General features: G+C 47.0%; 1 protein-coding gene across 1 annotated transcript in view; it reads left to right on the top strand.

Annotated features, from left to right (window-relative positions):
* Nucleotides 1-14,426, top strand: part of LOC119432463 (tyrosine-protein kinase SYK) — a 137,127-nt gene that overhangs the window by 102,737 nt on the left and 19,964 nt on the right. The window contains exons 9-11 of the mRNA XM_049658245.1: nt 8,923-9,144; nt 12,070-12,292; nt 13,848-13,967. Of these exons, the coding sequence (XP_049514202.1) occupies nt 8,923-9,144; nt 12,070-12,292; nt 13,848-13,967 (565 nt within the window). The remainder of the gene's footprint in view (nt 1-8,922; nt 9,145-12,069; nt 12,293-13,847; nt 13,968-14,426) is intronic.

Raw genomic sequence — 14,426 nt, forward strand, 5'->3', positions numbered from 1 at the left:
TACAGACATACATTCGAGAACACAAGGCAGGGTATAGCAGACGTACATCAGAGAAAGAAGAAATAAACTTTATTTAAAGAGCCGGCACTTTGCTTTTAGTGGCCTCAGGTGTCGGCTCGAAGTCCTTGGACTCGGGCGGCATCTTCGGCTTGCCGGATGGCCCAGAGCTGGTCTTCCAGCTCCGAACTTTTGAGAAAATAAGGAAAGGATATCAAGCGGAGGTACACCAGAGAAAATAAGGAAGGGAGGTCAAGTAGGCGTACACCCAAGAAAATAAAGGAGGTTAAGCAGGCGTACATCAGGAAAATTAGGGAAAGGAGATTAAGCAGACGCACCCCCGAGAAAATAAGGAAGGAAGGTGAAGCAGACGTGCACCGGAGGGCACAAGTCCGGGAGTCAAGCAAACGTGCACCCGAAAAATTAACGAATGGAGATTAAGCAGACGTACACCCGAGAAAATAAAGCAGGGATGTCATGCAGACATACACTCGGGAAAATAAGGCAGGTTATAGCAGACGTACACCCGAGAAAATAAGGAATCGACATTAGGCGGACGTACACGCAAGAAACTAAAGCAGGGTAAAGTAGACGTAGACCAGAGAAAATAAGGCAGTCAAGCTGACGTACAACCGTAACAATAAGGAATGGAGGGGAAGCAGACATAAACCTTAGAAAATAAGGCAGGGTCAAGCAGACGTGTTCCGCGATCAGGGTGGTGTCGGCTCACAGTGATGAGAGAATGAGAAGTTTAATGATACGAAATGCAGAGGGGTCGGCCTGAGGTAAATTCCTCTAGCCAGCTAATCGGCGTTGGGGAAAGGGGAAGAGGGAAAGAAAGAGGGAAGAAAGAGGCGCATGATGGGTGACGATGACGATAGAAGGAGGATGTAAAACATATGGCAAGCAATTTGGCATGCTCAAAGCCTACAGTCCTGGCCCGTACCTTTTAAAAAGTTCAGTAACGCCTGGATGGCCTTGAAACTCGATTGTGGTGTGGTTTCCTGGCACTGCATTGTTATGAATGTGGTCACACTGACCTCTTGCATGACATGGAAGTGACCAGACCAGACTGATACCAGAAGCCGCGGCTACGTAAAAAGGAAGAGCTGTCAGTAAGCGTTCTGTAACTGTGTCACGTAAAGAGCAATATTTTGGGATGCGTGAGAAGTGGTGCGCCCATTGGGAGTTAAAAATGTTTTCTTTCATGCGAACGATGGTGCTTTTCCTAAATGTGTCTGGGTGATTGTCGAATCGTCCGTCCGCTCATTATATATATGCGTGCGTGTGTAGTTTCGAAAAAGAAAAAGACTGTTAAAAGTCAGCGCATGTTTACGTTCCTTTTTTACAGAGAAGTTCTTAGCCTCTCGGTGATCGGCATTTCTTTTTACGCATCTAGATGTTTTTATTGCGATAGCAATTATATGGACACTCAAAAGCAGATTTCTGCCGTCGGTGTCGCCGTCGCCGTCGCCGTCGCCGTCGCCGTCGCCGTCGCCGTGAGGTTCCGTATGACGTCAATGGAGATGAAATCGTGGCCGCGCGCCGCCGAACGCTGTATGTGCGAGTGAAAGGGCGCGAGGGACGCGCTCTTTCACGGGGAGTGAACGCACGGCGGAGAACAAACGCGCGTTCTGCGCCGTGCTTCCTTAAGGGCTGCAGAAGTAGGCGTCTCTTTCCTCCTTTACAATCACCATATATGTAGAGCAAACGCGCCTTCTTCCGATGCGCGAGAGGCCGTGGGGGAGGGGGGGAAGGGGGAGGGAAGGGAGGCGACGTTTAGCTGCGGCACCAAGTGCCTATTTATATCAGAGGCTCCGGCAACAGTCACCAACGCCGCACGCATTTTGAGCGAACGCGGGCAAAATGCCGACGGCGTCGACAACAGTTCGGCGCGTTGCCGGTGCTGCTGCATGTCCAAGTTTATACAGCTGATAAAGCTAATATCATTACTCCGTATATCTCTCTACAAATTTGCTATCGCAATTGATGCTTCACCTTTCAGGTGAAACTGCGACAACTTTTTGTGTAACTGCGTTTAGGATGAAACCTGTAGCAAATTTTGATCTAATACTGATAATAAGTTAGCAGAAAAAATATATATTTTATCTTGGATAAACAAGCTTTTATTTCCTGACTATCCCAACACTGGCATTAGGAGAGCGAAGTGATAAAGCTGTAAGCGGGCTCTTGCTCGCTCGCCTTTCTTTCAGAAACGAAGGGCAAGTGCACTGCGGTTCTGTGGGCGCAGCGTATAATTAGGAACTTATAATTAGAATTTATAATCGTCAAGGTGTCACTGACCTTAGCTCTTTGAGACTATACTGGCGCGTGCGTCACATCGACCGTGGTCACATCACATAGCCAGATCACACAAAGCACGTATACCACGTGCTCGCGCCAGCTAGTTTCCATTCGGCCAGAGAACTGCCACCTTTGCTTACGACTTTATTTTCCGTGAGTCATGATCGGGAACGTGTCACTATCTCCCATTCTTGCCTTGCGGCAGCTAACGCTTTGGGACGCTGCGTTAAAGTGCACCGCCTTCGGTATTGGCCCACATTTCCCATTCCCCAAGTGCCTCGAGCGCCAGTCGCGCGGCAATTTTGCGTGTATTCACGGGCTTCTTTCACGCTCGGTAAAAAAAGAACACTTTTATGTAGTATGTATTGAGCAACAAAAAGCTGTATCGGGTGTTTTTCATGTCGCTCTACAATTTTCTCATTGACACTTTTCATGTAATTATAATATTTGAGAAGATGATTACTTAATTAGGAATAATTATCGAATTACGCGGAAAGCAAATAATAATCTGAATATCTCTAAGCGACGGCACACATCATTACCTTGGTTCTGTCCAGCTACGCGGCATTTGCATCTATTTAACTCTCGGTGCTAGATAGTTGGGACAGCCTGTGTGTGTTTGCTTAAACATCGTCCTTCGGCTTCGTAACTTTGCAAACTCGCCATTTTAAGCACAGCACTCTTTATAAATAATTAAATAAACACCACTAAAATTGTAATACGGAAGGATTCGAACCCTCTACGCCTAGTGCAGAAGGCCGATATCTAGACCTAACTTACGCCATGGACGCATGCATCGCTCATGCTGCATAAAACACCCTCATGAATTTCTCGCGGGCGAGCCAGCGCATTTCCATTTAGCCTTACAGAGGCGCTGCTATAACGTCGGCGCGTGCTTGCGCGGACAAGGAACGCGTGGATAACGGAACCAACCACACAATTGCGTCTGTAACAACAAGGAGAAGCTCCTGAAGAAGACGCGTTGCAATGAAAGCGAGCGTGTCGGCGGGTAAATTGCGCGAGAAAAATAATCACCGCCCATTCCACTCCGTGAAGATGATCGAACAGCGAAGCTGCGCATTCGCGGCCGCTTGGCTAGACCGAACGGCGCTATTTGCGGGGCATGGGACGCGTCGGCGTCCACGGGCGACGGCGTTCCTAGTGCGTTCCTCACGCTTTTTTTATTGCAATAGCAATTATATGGACACTCCAAAGCAGATTTCTGCCGTCGGCGTCGCCGTGAGGTTCCGTATGACGTCAACGGCGACGAAATCGTCGCCGCACTCCGGACGCTGTATGTGCGAGTGAAAGGGCGCGAGGGACGCGCGCTTTCACGGGGAGCGAACGCACGTCAGAGAGCAAGCGCGCGTTCTGCGCCGTGCTCACTGAAGGGCTGCAGAATTAGGCGTCTTTTTCCTCCTTTCCATATATAGAGAGCAAACTCCACTTTTTCCGTCGCGCGAAAGGCTGTGAGGGGACGGGAGGGAGGGAGGAGAGGCTGCGTTTAGCTGCGGCACCAAATACGTATTTATATAAAGCGCGTTGCGGGTGCTGCTGCATGTCCAAGTTTATAGAGCTGATAAAACTACTATCCTTACTCCGTATAGCTCGCTACTAATTTGCTATCGCAATTGGTGCTTCGCCTTCCGGGTGAAACTGCGACAACTTTTTCTACGACCTTCCCAGACAGGAGTCCTTGGCCAAAGCTCCGTGTATACAACCAACGCTAACGCGAACTCCTCACACCCCACTCCTCCGTTGACCTACTTTTAAGTGCGGAGTACTTTAGGGGCCCAGGATGTCGTGCCTCGTCGGTGGGTGTCACGCACAACACAATGTCTACGTAAGACACAAAATTCCCATAAAATTAGCAAAACACAAGATAAACACAGCAGAAAACAAGATAAACACAATGGAAACACCGGCGAATCACTGCTCCGCACTTCCCGAGCTTTCACGTTGAGTGGAACTGCATTACCGCCGAGTTTACCATTTTTTTTACTACACGGCCATTGGTTGGCGCGACTCACACTCTCCTCCTCCAGCGCGAGTATTGGACTTAAGTCGACCCCCCTCCCCGTTCGCCATTTCGTGTGCACCCTCTCACAGCATTCTCACAGGATTGAGCTCTTCTTTCCCTCTCCTCTCTCGCTAGGTCACGTGGCCTCATTGTAGCGAAGTCCGACAACGACGGCACAGGGCCCGCATAAACAGCTTCGCTGTAAAAAGCACTACAGCAACATTTCTTTCATTGGCCAGACACAAGATTTGTTGTAAAAATGAGTTCACTGGGAAGATCTTCATGGTGCGCGTGGTATTCTTTGTAGTTGCTTATAGCTTAAAGTACGGCAGTCTTGGTTTCATGAGTACAGTATAAGCTCCATAATTAATTATTACAACTGATAATACGCAGTATACGGCAATTCCCCAGTGGGAAGTTTCTGCGCTAATTTCTTTTTCTGTCCCCCCTACCTCCTTAAGTAACCGGTAGCAATATCCATGCCCGGAGGGTTGAGCATTAAACTGACATTACTTTCCTGTATTAGTTTAACATAAGTATCTTTGCTTATTGTGAATTAAAGTTTAAAAATACCTTATGATAAGTATATGCTTGGTATGTAGAATAAAGTTTTGTAAATGTTTTAGAGCAACCTTGTGCTATTGTTGCCGCTGAAAAGAAAGATCCCCGCATGAGAGTCGCTAAAAAATTGGCTCTGTGAGCAACCTTGTGGCGTAAGGCTTTGTGTACTATGCCCATGATGCAATGTTAGTATCAAGGCCGCAGCTGTTTGTTTGTGGAATGCCTTTCAAAGTATTTATTGCGATAACAGTTATAGAGACGCTGGAGGTGCGATCGAGGGGGCATGTTCGATGCGTTTGGCGGCAATTGGGGCGAAGCCAACTAGAACCGTGGTCACGCTCCGTTCAATAAGCTCTGCTTGGAGCCAGGCGGGCTTTCTGGCTTCTACTGCTGGCATGAACGCTGAGACACACATTAGCTTCCTGCTGAGAAACTGTGTATACCACACTGTCGTGCTACGCTCATCTCCGCGCGACGAACAGTAAAAGCCAAATTAAAAAATTTGCCGTTGTTGAGCGCGAATAAACCAAGTTTGTTCAGCGACAGCACGGTTTTTCTTGCTTTGGGAAAGGACACAGATGATGCTCGGCGCCGTCAGCAACTACCGCATCTACAATTGCACCACAAGACAGCACACAGACGCTGCTCGGCGCGGCAAAGCCAACTAAGCGTCGAAAGCACAGCGCATACGTAGCTACCAGCACTTGGCGCATTTTGGCCACATCGCAGATCGCTTTGAAAATGAGGCCCGCGCGACCGCGCAACTTTGTCCACATCGCAGATCGCTTTCAAGATATGAGCGCCCACGCGGCGTACGCAGCAGCCGCCGGTATAATGGCAGGCTAAGGCCCAAATTCTGAAACGTTCCGTTCCTTCGACTTTATCCTGTACTATCCTTCGACTTTATCCTATCCTTCGACTTTATCCGGCTCAAGGATAGGAGCCCTTCGTGCTTCCTAGCCTCAGAGGGTGCGCGAAGGGCAGCAGCGCATTCTGAAAGCCCGCTTCACCAGTCCTAAGGAGAGGACCGCCTCAACGAGAAGAGAATCGAATGTCGCCCGTCTGGGTCCGAGCGTTCTTGTGAACAATTGCACCAAACGCCTTTATTAAGCCAAATAAATGAATGCTGGCATTATTATTGTGATAGCAACTATATGGACATTTCAAAGCGGATTTCTGTCGTCGGCGTCGTCGTCGCCGTCGCCGTGAGGTTCCGCATGACGTCAACGGCGATGAAATCGTCGCCGCACTCCGGGCGCTGCATGTGCGAGTGAAAGGGCGCGAGGGACGCGCGCTTTCACGGGGAGCGAACGCACGTCGGAGAGCAAACGCGCGTTCAGTAGATGAGGCGGTCGATCAAGGATGAGACATATCTTTTCAAAAACTTAACGATTTACTTACACATTTAGTGACGGAGACATGGGAAGAGAGTAGACATACAGGTGAACACTACGGGGCCACTTATACAGCCCCGAGGTTACGACAGGAGTCGTCATCGGACCTCTGGTGGGCGAGGGGGTTGGCTCCAAGTCGGCTGACAGATACCACTGCCTACCCTCTGATCACTGAGGGCCAACCGACGAGTCACTTACCAAGGCCATTCCGTTTCTTTCTGGGTAGATCAGCCGCCTCTCACGCGGACGAGGGGGTTTCTCTTTTTCTGCGGTTACAAATTCTTTCTTCGTTCTTTCGGATGACCGGGGAGTATTTTGAAACTCCCTAGAGAGTTGCCGAAATCAACGTGAGCAGCGCATCACGTGATTTGGCTGCACTCTGCTTAGCTTGAACAAGAAGAAGAAGGAACAAGGGGCCCCATTGTCGTCCTTCAAAACCAAATGAAGCGAACAGATAATGATGACAAGGAAACCATAGGCAAAGTTAGTTGTAGGTTTATTTGAAGTGTAGGAATGATAAAAAAGCGAAATAAAAGTGGACGATAAAACAAATGCCCACCGGTGGAAGCCGGACGCACAACTTTCTCATTACGCGTGCGTTGCACTAAGAATTCAGCTTTCCTTAACTTCATGATTTGTTGGATACATCCTAATGATGATGATAATCATGAAGATGATAATTGGCATACGCTTAAAAATAGGGTGACCACTATTAGTCGCCTAGCCTGCTTGAGCTAATCAGGTATTATATACATACATAGCCGCCTATCCCTTACCCATCTCTCCTTGACATTTCTCTCTTCATGATAACCTATACCTCTGTATTGTACAGTTACCTATGCATGTAATGCCTCCGCTTCTAACAATGTATTCCCTGATATTTTTTTTCCACCACTACTATAGACGACTATTCCTCATATCGACTGCTGACTAGTTAATGCTTCCTGCCGTCAGGCCACTACAAAAGACTCGAAAATAAATATGATGCAGCAAGGTTGTCTGAATCAAGTACATCAAAATTGTTAAATAATTAACCGCCTTCAACAATTGAAATTAGCATGTGCCTTTTGCCAAACAGCTGTGAGCAAATGGTTCCATAAAGCTATAGATTTCAACTAAATAAAGTTAGCCTACTTTTACTCGAGGAAACTACAAGTGCTAAAATATGTCTATGTACTTATTTCGAACACTACCGAGCGCACTACGCTATGTCATAGAGAAGTCGCGTGCACCGCAAAGAATATAAAGTGGCACCCTATTTATCTGAAACACATCTTCCTTTGGGTTATATCATAGAACTTATAGCCATCTTTCAAACATTAAATATCACCTACATTTTTAAATCTTAATTTAAACAAATACATGCTTAAACGACCGCACCCATCCCCACAACGAACTGTCGTATAACCGCTGGCTTCTCTTCCAGTTCCCCGGTGAGCGCAATTATTTGAGGAAAACTATAGTGTACTATAACATTGTTCTAGTACACTGTAAGGAAAACGAAGGCAATCAAATATAAGAGAACAATTTTCATGGTGAAAAAATGCTACTGTTGCAGTAAATGATTTCAGAGCCGAAGGAATCGCTGAAGTCTATTGTCGTCTTCTTATCTTTTTTTTTTTTTTTTTTTTTTTTGGGGGGGGGGGGGGGGAGCCTTCCGGGTTTCTTTTGAAGCTTTGTCCTTTACATGCGAATAGATTCTGAAGATTCGTAAGCAAAACGAAATCTACAATTGGACCGGAAGGTCCCGCTTGATAGGCATGGTTTTTAACTCGCAATACATGTACTTCTAGGAAATATAGTTGTGGTAACTGATGTACCTTTAGGAAAAGTGAAGGCTTGTCCTGTCTCTGTTTCCTTGAACAACATCCGGGCCCAAAGCAAACGGCAAGGTATGGCTGGCTAAAAAAGATCAATACATTAGCTACGCCGGAGCGAAAATTGAACATGATGAGTATGAAATACCAAGTTTGGACTACAGTCCTGAATCTTAAGTTACCTGCATAGGCAGTGAACAGAATTGGTTTCATCGTAGAATTACATGTCCGTATACTTTTCTTCCGCTATAAAGCGATGCGCGGAAAACTTCTCGCGCTTTAAGAACAATGTGGAACATTCCTTTGCAGTCTGCGAATGAAGGTTCCATCTTTCGACATTAGCCTTCACAGATTAAAGAATCATTTCACCAACGCTGCCACATCTTTGTCACCTGTCAGGATATTTTTCACCCTTGCTGACCAGAACGAGAAGACGTCATCACCCTTACTCACTATCCCCTTCTTTGTGTAGAACTGGCACTTCTGACATTTTTATTTCCACGCATGAATAGTATCCGCCTGGACGTAATTAACCCCACTCATCTTGTGCTTTGTTGCTACCCCAAACTTTTGACTGTTGTCAAATTGTCACAACTTTTTGTTGCATCGCTGTTATTGCACAACTAAGTTTCTTTGGTACTCGTTTGTACTGTGTGTTTGTTATATAGTTCTCGCCCTGCATAGACGAAAGAGTCAATAGTGTGTTCCAAATAAATAAATAATGTTATTTTACTCTAACCTCGAAAATCCAACGAAGTTCCTGTCGTGTATCGTGGCAGCAAGGCTGGTGACTCAGAGAAGGCGAATCACCGCGTGTTCTGCGCCGCAGTTGGCCCCGCTGATCGAGCTGGAGAGCCCCCCGCCCGGTCCTCCAACCCCGGTGTCTTCGTCGTCGGTGCCCAACCCCGGCGGACCGTGTCGGCGAAGCGCCTCCTCGCCTAGCGTAGCCACGCGTGCCCTGGTGCTCTCCGACCTGGACTCGTTCCCACAGCCCGTGCCCCTCCCGGACGAGGCTCGGAGCCCGTCTCCCACGCTCATACTTTTCTCGGAGGTAAGTTCGCCAACCTCGGCCACCCTACAATCACAGCAACATTTACACAGAAGATACTTTTCTCCCTTGCTTGGGTTTTGTCGTTAGCCATTGTTTCCTCGACGGATATATTTGTGGATATATGAAAATCCGGCGCAAATCATATCAGCATGGCTGTCGAGGTTGACGCGATTGGCATTGATGCAATATGTTGGGACACACCGCATTGGCACCACCGAAACGCGCTGTATATGAGGCGTGTACGGGAGCCCGGCTCCTTTCGCGCTTCTCTCTGCACCCGGTGCGCCACCTCGCGGCGTCGCCCGTGTCCTAAGTTGGCGTTAAAAAGTTTCGTTGGAGAGTGAATGCGCACTGACACACCCATGCAGTGACCCAAGTTCGCGTCAAAGCGCCCAAGAGGTTCACGGAAGAACGGCACATACCAAATGGCACAAATCTAGAGATCGAAGTGTGTGTTAAAGAAACAGGTTGATACGGACATGGAAACATCATCATCATCATCATCATCATCATCATCATCATCATCATCATCATCGGCCTATTTCTTATGTCCAGTGCAGGACGAAGGCCACTCCCTGCGATCTCCAGTTACCCCTCTCTTGCGCTAGCTGATTCCAATTTCTACCTGCAAATTCCCTCATTTCATCACCGCACCTAGTTTTCTGCCGGCCTCGACTGCCGCTTCCCATCTCTTGAAACTCATTCTGGAACTCTTAATAATCCATCGCTTATCTACTCTACGCAGTAAATGGCCTGCCCAGCTCCATTTCATTCTCTTAAGTTCAATTAGAATATCGGCTATCCCCGTTTGCTTTCTGATCCACACCGCTGTCTTCCTGTCTCTTAGCGTTACGCAAGCATACAGACTGAAAAACATACCGTAAACTATGTGCAGTTCCCAAAGAATGCTAATCGAATTAGTAGACAACTAAGGTCGCGGGGTATGGGCCTCTGGGATTTGTCTATTCTTGACTGCCCCCTCAGGGTTGATGTGCTCTGTGACACAAGAGAAAAGAAGTCTTAAATGTATTGCACTATATGGCCATGTGCGGATCCAGAGGGGGGACTTACAGGCCACCACGCTACACCTGAGCGACTGCAAAGAGGTATCATGGCTTCCTAATATATGATGGATACTCGCTGACATCCGTAATGTAACAGAGATGTAACATCTGGCATACCACAAGGAAGCGTACTTCGACCATTACTTTTTCTGATCTATATTAACGACCTGCCATCCAAAATAACGGCATCCATTCGCTTGTCCACAGACGATTGTGTTATCTATCGTCAAATCTGCTCACCTTCCGATCACGTCGCTCTTCAACGAGATCTTGACCGCATTACTAACTGGTGCTATTCTTGGCAAATGACCCTAAACACTCATAAATGCAAACTAATAACATACACCCGCAAAAAGACATTTTCCGCTTTCGATTACTCACTGGATAATAACCCCGTTACTCGCACCTACTCACACAAGTACCTCGGCATTCTCCTTACACCTAACCTGTCATGGTCTGCGCACATCCAAAAAATAACTGCTAAAGCCTCACGTACGCTCGGTTATCGTAAACGTTACCTGCGCGATGCTCCTGCCCTCACCAGACAAATCGCCTATCAGACATTCGTAAGGCCACAACTGAAATTCGCAGCCCCTATCTGGTCACCGCATCAAGCTTACATAATCACGACTCTCGAGTCAGTCCAAAACCACGCCGCCCGCTTTATTGTCAGCGATTATCACCGCGACTCAAGCGTGACTAGCATTAAGTCAATTTTATCCCTCTCATCTTTTGAATCATGAAGAACCGTAGCATTGCTTTGTCTGTTTCACAAAATAGTCCATAGCACACGCCCGTCCACCCTGCCGCTCACTCGTCCATCTCCTACATCTCGGCGTCTGCATAATCATCTCAGTTTCCAGCGTATCTCTGGCCGAACTAATGCGTTCAATTCATCCGCGTTACTACGTGCCATTCAGCATTGGAATGACCTACCAAACGACATAGTTGACATTCTTGACCCTGATTCCTTCAAAGCACGCTTATGCATATTATTTCCATAATTCATCACAAGAAACCTTACTGGGCACCTAAGGAATTACTTATAGCGAAGCTGTATAGTTTTGTTAGTTTTTTGTTTTGGACTGCGTTAACTTTGTTAGAGACTTGCTCTTTCATCTTCACCAGCTACCATTTGTATAATTTCTTGGTGCTACTTTTTTGCTAGTTCACGCAGTAGTTTTGTTTCATTTATCGCGTCATTTATATTGTTAGATATTCGTTCTTTCACGTTTACCCGCTAACAATGTATATTTCTTTGTACTCGTTTCCTTTTTTTTTTTTTTGCTAATTTCCTGTATCTTCCCCTCACGCAATACTCCTTCGGGAGCCTGTGAGGTAACTGAATAAATAAACAATAAATAAATAAATAAATAAATAAATAAATAAATAAATAAATAAATAAATAAAACTTCCTCCTCCTCCATTGGCCATTCATGAACATTCCCTATTGATGCTGCCTATGCGGAACCCTTATAGGCTCCATCTAGTGACGCTGCTTACGCCTACTCATAACGACCTTCTCACATAGTAATTTTGTCTACTTGTCATGCATCATCTCGATATGTCTCGACCACTCTGGTTATGCGCACGAGTGTCAGTAGTCCACCAGATACAGACCAGCACAACGATTGCCGTTCCACCCGCCAACCCCGTTATTGAACACTACACTTTGCCATTCTTGGATGTCTCAGCATATTACAGGCCCTGCAAGGACACATACCGGGCGCTGCTATCACGGTCCTCCCACTGCGGCTATTAATAACCAACGAAGGCCGGTCACTTTTCTGTGTGAAGCTATATCGCATTAGAAAAAGTAATCAGACCGGCGAATGAAGTTTCGGCTCGTGTTTGCGTGCAGTGCGGCGACCTGGAGGACGGCCCGTACGAGGAGATCGACTCGGCGGGCAGCCTCTCGGACTCGGCCACGCTTCCCGGATCGGACAGCGGTGGCGGCGGCAGCCCGGCCAGCGGCCGCCTCATCGACGACTCCCAAGAGGACGAACCTCATCTCCCCAAAGACAAGGACTCGAGCGCGCCGGCCTCGCCCGAGCGATACCTGCCGCCGGCGGCCGGTTCAGATGGTAGGGACGCCGAGAGTTTACTTTATGTTGATTTGATTCTTATATATATATTTATTTGATATTATTAGATTTATTTATCAGACTGGAAATGTTGGTCATTTTAGCAACCGGCTTTCTCCAGTTTTTCTGTTATTGCGATGGCAGACTTGCCTTAATGAATAATGCGTTGTATAGAGTGCTGTGTATAAATTCTAGCAATGTTTTGTGGTATCTGCTATGTACTTAATGAAAACAGCTAGTCGTGGCAGTGTAGCGGACGTAAGCTTTCAGCAGGAGACGGGACCGTTCCACTTGCAAGCCTGTATGTACTGTTTCATACTAAGTGATAGGCATCTGCTTCGGTCACTGGGAGGGAACAGTACGGACACATGGCACCGAGTGGAAAGTGGGGCCAGTTGAGATACAGGTGAAAGCCAGCGGAAAGTCCACCACGGCGCGCAGCCTCCTAAGCACTCTTCGTAGCAGTGTTACAACGCATGCAAATGTTGGAAAAAAGAACAAAGATGTAGGCCAAAGTGGTCGCTTTACACTAACAGAGTGAAGACAGAGTGCTGACTTTCAAATTACTGGTTTGTGTAAAGTCAGAATTCTGTCCGATTCCTCTGGGTTCTCGTACGTTTGTATGTGGCCTACAGCTGCTACGAAGAAAGCATCTCCAAATACCCTGCCAACATCGCCAGTGAAGCTCGCAAGCACAACTTCCTGATAACGGGGGAGGTAGCAGAGAGCCACAGTGGGATAAGAACGCGTGAGCCCTGGCGGAGGGAATTTCACAACATTTAACTGTCTAATAAATTTAAAGAAATGACATCAATAAGTCAGCAAGAAAGAACGTACGCAAACGCACATACAATGACAAGCTTTTATTGTCAGCACGCTTGAATTATTTAAGCAAAGTAGCGGGCACGTTTGGTAGGGTGTGCACATTGAGTGCTCAGGTAAATAAAACAATTAACTGCAGAACAATTGAAATATGTTGTTCATCTATCAATTAAGATGTATACAGTAAATATTATTACAGAGTCAGAATTCAGTCTGGTCAATTATTGTTTAAAAAATCTTTTTTTTTTTGTTTTAGCACAGGATGGTTTAATATGACTGAAAAGAAGAAGGACCAAACAAAGTATTATTTTCACGCCAAGCGTCAGCGCTTCTACCCCGGTGCAACGTCATGGATTTAAAAGCAATTTGCGTATTTGGGTCATTTCGTAAAGACATTTCACGAAAGTTGCAACGCGGAGCCTTTCGTTCCTTTTGAAAGGCAGTGTAGTTGTTTTTTACCTATAAATATTCGCCTTTAGATTCACACACACGCTGTCGAAATTCTTGAAGTCACGGCGCGAGCTTGAGCAGGAGCTTCACGGTGCCTCCCTACCTGCACATCGTCCTTTTTTTTTTTTTGTCTTTTTTGGCTTGCTAAGTTTTCGTTTGCCCTATAGGAGGGGCCATTCTGTAGTTTCAAAAGTGTGACACTTTACCTTCATGCAGGTTTATGCTGCGTCTCTTTTAGGTTTTTGAATCGGGCGTGGGTGTGAAACGTCCATCGTTCCCACAGGTGGTCTCAAACCGTGGCTGTCGAAAGAGGAGTCCGAGTCAGCTTACCAGGCCATGAAGCGCTTCGTCAGCGGACCCATGAGCCTCGACCCCAAGCTTATCGCCCTCAAGGACAGAATCGGTGAGCGGTGTCGAAAGAACCTTTTGCCGCGCGCTCGGTCGAGCGAAGGCTTTTGTCGATGGAACCCGCGTTCAGAAAGAGGCCTCGACTTTGTGCTCATTTCGACTTCCACCGAGCGATGAACAGTGCCGCCGCTCGGCTGAAAAAGGCGTTGCGCTTTATTAACCCTCCTTGGTGATTCCTACGACAACTAGGTAACATTGGAGCAGACTTTCATGCCAGTGCATTCGAGTTGACGCTCCCGAGAGCACACGGTTGCTAAATGTTCACGCAGGTATGATTGTACAGCCGCGTCAATAAAACCCAGGAACAACTTTACGCGAAGAGAGGCGCTGCCATCAACTTTGTGGAGCAGATGTGGATCGAGTGTGGAGCGAAAAAAACATTACGAACTTCCGCGCGGACATATCGCGCAAGCGCCGATTCTATAGATCGGACGCCACATTCCAGAACTATCAT

The sequence above is a fragment of the Dermacentor silvarum genome, chromosome 11, assembly GCF_013339745.2.
Source record: "Dermacentor silvarum isolate Dsil-2018 chromosome 11, BIME_Dsil_1.4, whole genome shotgun sequence".
NCBI classification, from domain to species: Eukaryota; Metazoa; Arthropoda; class Arachnida; order Ixodida; family Ixodidae; genus Dermacentor; species Dermacentor silvarum.